Source organism: Oryx dammah, unplaced genomic scaffold (assembly GCF_014754425.2).
Source record: "Oryx dammah isolate SB20612 unplaced genomic scaffold, SCBI_Odam_1.1 HiC_scaffold_20, whole genome shotgun sequence".
Classification (NCBI taxonomy): Eukaryota; Metazoa; Chordata; class Mammalia; order Artiodactyla; family Bovidae; genus Oryx; species Oryx dammah.
In genome coordinates this window covers 3,977,213-3,986,362 of record NW_024070204.1, presented here as the reverse complement: position 1 = coordinate 3,986,362, position 9,150 = coordinate 3,977,213, and the positions used below count along the sequence as shown (strand labels likewise).

The following is a 9,150-nucleotide window of genomic DNA, read 5'->3' as shown; positions in this document are numbered from 1 at the left end:
ACACACACACACACAGACACAGACACACACACACACACAGACACAGACACACACAGACACAGACACACACACACACACACACCCCATGGCAGGAGGAGGGAGGGAGCCAGTCATGACCACATGATCACCGTGGGCGTATGTGAGGGACTAGACCTTGGACAGGCCCCAGTGCCCCAGAGGAGGGGGGCTTTGCAGGAGTGGGAGACTCTGAGAAAGGGAAGAGTTCCTGCTCCTTGGGATGAGCTGGGCTTCTGCATCTTACCCTGCACCTTGGAGGGTGCTCCAGGAGATGGATGCGGTGGACATCACACATGGCCCCTGAGGACAGAGGGCCCTGTCCAGGGATGAACTTTGTGTTCCTCTTCTCTGCTTTTCTGGTGGGTAAGAGGGCTAAAGGGAGGATGTGCTTTGCAACTTCTCAGGGTCTTGGATAAAGACACAGAAGTAGTTTCATGAATTTGGCTCAAAGATGACCCAATACAGGGAGGAAAGAGCCAGAATCATTTCAGTTCATCTCTGGGACCCAGAAGGACAAGCTCAAGCCTTTAAAGTTTAAAAAAGTGAAATGCACATTTACTTTAAGACTCAAAGCATGTAAGGACGTTCTAAACGTATGTATGGAGGAGATCTAATTTGAAGTAGTTCCTGTGAAAAAGATGATTTTTACCAACTAGAGGAAGAACACGAACGGCTGCTGTTCAAAAGCGGCCCCAGATCCCCACTGCTGACTGCTCCAGATGCTCAAAATGCGGCCACCCAGTGCTCTCAGGGCCAGGTTCCTGGGGCTCTGAGCTCTCATGGACCCCTGCACACGACAGCTTGTAGTCTTGCAGGTTACATATGTGGACATGCAGACTGCATGTTTTTGGGGACAGGGCCAGTCTACATGACTCCTCTTTACAGACTCAGAATTCGGCATGGTGCCTTACACATTTAAGGAAGAACGCAAATGCGCCATGCCATAGAGGTTCAGTTCAGTTCGGTCGCTCAGTCATGTCTGACTCTTTGTGACCCCATGGACTGCAGCACGCCAGGCTTCTCTGTCCATCACCAACTCCTGGAGCTTGCTCAAACTCACGTCCATAGCGTCATCCAAGCATCTCCTCCTCCTGCCTTCAATCTTTCCCAGCATCAGGGTCTTTTCCAAGGAGTCAGTTCTCTGCATCAGGTACCTCATAGAGGTCCCATGTTTCAGTTAGCCATATTTCTAGTAAGTCACTCAATACTTTTAAAATAAAGTAACAATTACATTATGGGGCTTCCCTGGTGACTCAGATGTAAAGAATCTGCCTGCCAATGCAGGAGACATCGGTTTGATCCCTGGTCTGGGAAGATCCCCTGGGGAAAGAAATGGCAACCCACTCCAGGATTTTTGCCTGGGAAATCCCCATGGACAAAGGAGCCCAGTAGGCTACATACAGTCCATGGGGTCACAAAAGAGTCAGACACTATTTAGCAACTGAACAAGAAAAATTACACTGGTGTTTCATCATCCAGTTCAGAGACAGAGAGGATTAAGCAAAGGTCTCTACATTTTCCCCACTTGATTTAAAAAAAGTTTGAGGTTCAGAATTTTTGAACTGTGGTGTTAGAGAAGACTCTTGAGAGTCCTGGGTATTCATTGGAGGGACTGATGTTGAAGCTGAAACTCCAATACTTTGGCCACCTGATGTGGAGAGCTGACTCATTTGAAAAGACCCTGATGCTGGGAATGATTGAGGGCAGGAGGAGAAGGGGACGACAGAGGATGAGATGGTTGGATGGCATCACTGACACAGTGGACATGGGTTTGGGTGGACTCTGGGAGTTGGTGACAGACAGGGAGGCCTGGCGTGCTGCAGTTCATGGGGTCGCAAAGAGTCGGACATGACTGAGCGACTGAACTGAACTGAGGTTCAGACTGATACAAACATTTGCTGACTGGACAGTAAATGAATAAATGAATGAATGGTTTCCTATAAACAAAACAAAGGCAAGGTTTCCAATATGTAATTTTATTCTATTTTCTAAACGTCATCACTAAAATTAAAGCTTAAGCCCTAGAAATATCTGCAGATGATGATGAGAACATTGCTGGAAAGGCGTAAGAGAGCTCAATTTACAAGTCAGTCTTAGGAACGCTAACTGTAAATCAGAGGATCAGCCCCAGAACTGCATGATATGTACCAGAGAGATTAAATGTAACTATAAGCCATGCTGCAGTCCATGGGGTCACAAAGAGTCGGACGTGACTCAGCCGCTGAACTGATAAGCCAAATCTGAATAAGCCTTTTCACGCAAAAGTAAAGCAGTGGTTTGAAATTCATTACTATGGTTTGAAATACATTGAGCCAGCAGAGTCACCGAGGTTGATTTTTAAAAGCTGCAGCATACGTAACTTTGAGAAACAGCTGATGCCCTTACACTGTAAGTAAGAGTTGGCCGAAGCCATTCCTGTGTCTGGAAGTCCCTGTCTTAGAGTCACACGTAATCGGCTAAGCTGGATCCTCCCCTCAAACACTCTTGGCTTAGCATCTCCCTGTGTGAATCCTTCCTCCACCACTCCATCATCAGTGCCCCAGTGAGAGTCCGGCAAAGGCACAACTAAGCAGGATTACTGAAATTAAATCCCATGATTATGTCACAAGAGCGAGTGGAAAGGGAAAAAAAAAAAAAAATGAGCAGAGGACGCTGTCAGCAAAGATGAGAGGCACTGCCCGCCTTGTGCCTGTCAGGAAACCTCGCTGTCTAAAGAGAAATGGCCCGTTAGAGCAGGTCAGGGATGGGACTGCCCTTTCTGTACAGAGGCCAGGCGACGTTTCCAGAATGTAGCAGGGCTGGGGGCTTTCCCAGGGTCTCCTCCTGGTTTACTCATTCCCTGGCTGTTTCTCTAGCTTGCAGACGTTCAAGTCACAAGAAGGGGACCAGGCAAAGCGTGCTCCAAGAGTTCCAATCTCGGTTACGAAGAGGCCGACGCAAGTGGAAATCCTCAAAATGTGGAATGTGATGCAGATGAAACAGAACCTAGACCTGAGCCTGATCTGGCTGCCTCCAGGTGGGTCTTTCTGTTTTTAAGCCCTGTTGAGGAAGGAAAGCAGTCCTGAATATTCACTGGAAGGACTGATGCTGACGCTGAAGCTCCAGTACTTTGGCCACCTGCTGCGAAGAACTGACTCATTGGAAAAGACCCTGATGCTGGGAAAGATTGAAGGTGGGAGGAGAAGGGGATGACAGAAGATGAGATGGTTGGATGGCATCACTGACTCAATGGACGTGGGTTTGAGTAAACTCTGGGAGTTGGTGATGGACAGGGAGGCCTGGCGTGCTGCAGTCCGTGGGGTCACAAAGAGTCAGACACGACTGAGGGACTGAAGTGAACTGAACTGAACGTTTCCACGAGACCAGGCAAGTGACAGGACATGTAGGTGCCCAGTTAACCACAATGTTGTGTTTCTTATTTTTATCTTGTTTGTACAGAAAATAGGATAATCCTGGGGGATGTGAGAGGAAAGAGTGGGAGAAGGGAAGGTGTGGTCTTGCCCTTTTAGGAAAATATGGGAGGGTCCACTTCAAGCCAATAGGATTTAAATAGTGCCCTTTCCTTAAACCCACCTACTTATGGTTTATTAATATATGAAAAAATAGGCAAGAGTATACATGGAGAAAAAAATGATTTCTTCAATAACAGGTTTTGGGAAAACTGGACAGCTATGGTTTTCCCAGGTAAAAGAATGAAATTAGAACATTCTCTAACACATATACAAATATAAACTCAAAATGGACTAAAGACCTAAATGTAAGATCAGATACCATAAAACTCCTGGAATAAAACATAGAACAGCCTTTGACATAAACTGCAGCAATATTTTCTGGATCTGTCTCCTAGATAATGCAAATAAACATAAAAATGAACAAATTGGACATAATTAAACGTCAAAGCTTCTGCACAGCAAAGGAAACCCTAACTAAAGTGAAAAGGCAGCCTATAGAACGGGAGAAAATATCCGGAAGCAAAGCGACCAACAGGGGACTAATTTTCGAAATACACAAACAGCTAATTTAGCACAATGTCAAAGAAACAAACAACCCATTAAAAAGGTGGGTAGGAGACCGAAACAGATATTTCTCCAAAGAAGATATACAGATGGCGCAGAGGGACATGAAAAGATGCTCCGCACTGCTAGCTGCTGGAGAGACACTGACGAAACTACAGCGAGGTATCCCGTCACACTGCTCAGAGTGGCCATCAAAGAGTCTACGAGAAGTAATGCTGAGAGGGTGTGGGGATATAAACTGGTGCAGCTGCTACGGATGACACTACGGAGGTTCCTTTAAAAACTAAAAGTCGAGTTACGTAAGATCCCACTCCTGGGCATATCCAGATAAAACTGATTCAAGAAGAAACATGCACCCCCTTGTCCGTAGCAGCACCACTTACAACAGTGAAGACACTGAAGCAATCTAAGATGAATGGATAAAGACACGGTATCTTGACACGATGGAATATTACTCAGCCACGAAAAGAATGAAATAATGGCGTTTGCGGCTACATGGATGAACCTGGAGGTGATATACTAAGTAAGTCAGAAAGAGAAAGACCAATATCATATGGTATCAGTTACATGTGGAATCTAAAAAAAATGTTACAAACGAACCTATTTACAAAACAGAAAGAGACTCACAGGCATAGAAAACAAACTTACGGCTACCTAAGAGGGAAGGGGAGGAGAGATAAGTTAGGAGTTTGGGATTAACAGATACACACTACTATACATAAGATAGATAATCAACAAATATATTCAATATAGCACAGTTATACATATATGTATATGTTATTCAGATGTATATATGTTATTCATATATATATAAAACATGGAATCACTTTGCTGTACCCCTGAAACTAACGCAAAATTGTAAATTAACTATACTTCGGTTAAAAAAACATAAGATGCTCTTGGTTAGGCGCTGAGTCCAGGGAAGGGCACAGCCTTGGCATTTCCACCGGAAGACTGTATAAAAAAGCCACCTCCTACACAGGTGATGATAAAAGGACGGGGTTAGACATCCCTTCTAGCTGTTCAACTGAGAACCCTTGATTTTCCATGAATTTTTCCATTGAAGTTAAAAACAAACACCCACTCACTGAGTCTATGACACAATTCTTCAGGCAAATGATTAGGGGATGGGTTTTGGGTTGATGTCCTCTAGAAACCTCAATGTGAGCATTATTCCTTAGGTGTAGCTTGGCGATTTGCAAGTGTGCTCAGCATCTGCTGGAGTGTTTCAGGCTACTGAGACGGGCCACGTGGTCGGAGCTTAGGACACCCAGCGTCCTCTGCATGCTGGCTCTCCCAGGGAGGACACAGAGAGAAGCCCTAATGAAACACACTCATGGACCAGCCGTCCTTACGCGTGCTGCCCTGTGACTCGCTGCACTCTTTTAGCCACGTGAAAATCTACAAGGATGCATCTGAAAATTATCCTTACACAAATAGAAGGCTTTGTGGTTTATTATTTTAATCAAACACTGTTAGATAATCCCAAACAGGGACAGATAAAATCAAATGCATCCAACAGGGTGCAGAGAGTCGTAGGGGATGGCTGAAAGAGCAGAAGAGAAAGAGAAGGAGAATAAATGGGATTAGAGAGTAATAACCAGACCACACATGGGATGCCCACGAGTACGGCCTGCTTTGCTTTATTTCCCGAATGGAGTAAAATGAGAGCTGGTGTGGGTCCCTCGCCAGAGTAGGACACCCCACATTTTCTCCGGCTGTCTTTAGGGTCATTTGCTGCTAGCCTGCATTACAGAAAGGGATTCTATTTTACCGTAGAAAGCTCCTAATGTCAGAATTTAAACAGGATTTACTCACTTTATTTTTAATGAGAAGAATAAATACATATCGAGTACATGGTGTTAACTTTTCAGACTGTTATTTTTTAATTGTTCAATTTTCTTGTGTTTCCTTCTGCTCATTGATTTAAAGCAATTATTAAGAAGACACGAGTTCACTTTTTTCCTTATCAACTCATTTTATTCTTACTTTATAAAATGTTCATTTGTGTCCTATTATACTTAAATACATGGGCTTCCCTTGTAGCTCAGCTGATAAAGAGTCTGCCCGCAATGCAGGAGACTCTGGTTCGATTCCTGGGTGGGGAAGATGCGCTGGAGAAGGGATAGGCCACCCACTCCAGTATTCTCGGGCTTCCCTGGTGGCCCAGACAGTAAAGAATCCGCCTGCAATGCAGGAGACTCAGGTTTGATCCCTGGGTTGGGAAGATTCCCTGGAAGAGGGCATGGCAACCCACTCCAATATTCTTGCCTGGAAAAGTCCATGGACAGGGGAACCTAGAGGGCTAGAGTCCATGCGGTTGCAGAGAGCTGGCCATGACTGAGCAACTAATTGCACAGACACAGCACATACTTAAATTTACAGTACTGCTTAGATTAATTTCTTGATTATTAAAACCTGGAATGTACAAAGGTGAAAGCCCTTTGTCCATATGGAAACGTGTCTGTTTTTCAATATCAGGTAGAACTTAATATTTTGTTTCTAAAATGTGTAAGTATTTATTCTCCATCCTTTCCCAGATAGCACAAAGTGGCTCTGGCTAAAAATATCTCTCCAGTGAACTAGCTTCTTCAACTCAGTCATGGGCTGAAAATTCTTAAGGTATTAAGAGGACAAACTCATCTACTGTCAAATGAAATTATTCTTTTTGACATGTAGTTTCTTGTCATTTTTACTGAATCTTTCACGAAATTCTTATAATTTCTTAGTGAATTTAAGCATATGACTTTATAGCAAATTTCTTTCCAATAAAATGTTTGAACAAGACCATTTGATAAAGGGCTTCCCTCATAGCTCAGTCAGTAAAGAATCTGCCTGCAATGCAGGAGACCCAAGCTCGATCTCTGGGTTGGGAAGATCCCCTGGGGAAGGAAATGGCAACCCACTCCAGTATTCTTGCCTAGAGAATCCCATGCTCAGGGAAGCCTGACAAGCTACCGTCCATGGGGATGCAAGAGTTGGACACGACTTAGGGACAAAACCACCACTATGTGATAAAATATCACTGCTCTGTATCACTCATTTCCAATAAGCTTTCTATTTCTCATCATCAACAAGAAATATATAATAATTTGAGCAGCTTTCATCTGAATGTTCTCAAATAACAAAATTACCTTTTAAAAAATCTTAGACAAAAAGCAGAATCCAATTTACTAAACTTTAAGGTCACACGTGGACACAGCTGAATGAGAAAAGGGAGCCCAAGTTCCCGAGGGACACTCAGGACCACTGCTCAGATACTCTGCCTCTGGAAGAGTTAAGGAGCCCTGGGCTCCTCATCAGGACAAGAAGAGGGTCAGTACACCGTGATGAAGACCAGGGCGTGTGATGGGGACCGGGGCACGTCATGAAGACCAGGGTGCGTGATGGGGACCAGGGCGTGTGATGGAGACCAGGGCGTGTGATGAGGACCAGGGCGTGTGATGGGGACCAGGGCGTGTGATGGGGACCAGGGTGCGTGATGGGGACCAGGGTGTGTGATGGGGACCAGGGTGCGTGATGGGGAACAGGGCGTGTGATGGGGACCAGGGCACGTCATGAGGACCAGGGCATGTGATAAGGACCAGGGCTAGGTGTTGAAGACCATGGCAGTGTGTCCCATGGCCCAAAGATGCCTGGCACCTCTGTGCCCATCACCAGGTCAACCATGGGATATGACTTACCTCCTCCACAGGATACAGAGCACTCAGAGCGGATGGTCGCCCATGTGTAGCTGGGCTGGGCTCCAAGCTTCTTCTCAACCCCCGACCTCGGCATGGAGTATTCCCAGGCAATGCCTGGGTTCCTTCCCTGAAACAGAAGCTACAAAATAAAAAAGGGAAAGAGAAAATGAGTTAAATTAGAACCAATATACAGTAGGTAGCTTGGGATTCCCTGGTGACTCAGTTGGTAAAGAATCTGCCTGCAATGTGGGAGACCTGGGTTCGACCCCTGGGCTAGGAAGATCCCCTGGAGGAGGGCATGGCAACCCACGCCAGTATTCTTGCCTGGAGAATCCCATGGACAGAGGAGCCTGCCGGGCTACAGTCCACGGGGTCACAGAGAGTCGGACATGACTGAGCAACTAAGCACAGCACAGAACCAACATATAGAAGGAAACCTGTTTTAAGCTCTTGAAACATTAGTCATGTCAATAACAAGATGACTGTAATATTAAACTAGACTCAAACACATCTATAAAAATATATAGACATTTGATTCTTTTGCTGTATGCAGTATTCCCTGCATAGTCTTCGCAACCTAACAAAGGCATTTGGCTCTTTCCCTGGGTGTTTCCTGGCAAGCCCCAGCCATCCTCCCCAGCTGAGCAAATCAGAAAGTGATACTTAAAAAGCACCTTCACAATTTCTGCTGCTGCTGCTGCTAAGTCGCTTCAGTAGTGTCCGACTCTGTGTGACCCCACAGACGGCAGCCCATCAGGCTTCCCAGTCCCTGGGATTCTCCAGGCAGGAACATTGGAGTGGGTTGCCATTTCCTTCTCCAATGCATGAAAGGAAAAGTGAAAGTGAAGTCGCTCAGTCGAGTCTGACCCCTAGCCTAGTGAGTTCCAAACAACCAACAGTTGAGTGCATCTCATCTCTGCAGGATGGAAGCTAACTCTGAGTCCTTTCTCTGGGGACAGGATGCAGAGATCTTCCGCCTACTGACATGTTCCGTGTGGGCGCAGGAGGAAAGACGCCCTCTCTGGCTGGGCACACCTGTGAACCATGCTTAGCATATGGAATCGCACTTGGACTCTTCACTTCCTAGCTGGAAACCCGACCACATGAACCAACTACGTTTTCCTCCTAAAAGTATTTGAACCCTTGATCTCGATGACAGGCTTTTTTTTGGGTGGGTGGGTGGAGGAACTTTGCCATTAGCCTGTTACTAGAAATCTCATCTCTGAAGCCTTCACTGCTTCTTAATGGGAAGGCCCAGTGGATAAAGTCACTGGGCCTTCCCCGACTCCCTGGCACCACAGTCCCGTCTCCGACAACACAGCTCAGGTCTAGCTGGGCAAGATGCCATAGGACAGGGATAAGCCCTGGACAGATGGCCCCACTGCAGCCATAGATCTGCTCTCGCCCCTGACATTCTGAAATGGGAAACGGGT

General features: G+C 45.8%; 1 protein-coding gene across 1 annotated transcript in view; it reads right to left on the bottom strand.

The window, feature by feature from the left end:
• ADAMTS16 (ADAM metallopeptidase with thrombospondin type 1 motif 16) overlaps positions 1–9,150 on the bottom strand; it is a 190,711-nt gene that overhangs the window by 69,311 nt on the left and 112,250 nt on the right. The window contains exon 17 of the mRNA XM_040262379.1: positions 7,718–7,856. Coding sequence (XP_040118313.1) covers positions 7,718–7,856 — 139 coding nt within the window. The remainder of the gene's footprint in view (positions 1–7,717; positions 7,857–9,150) is intronic.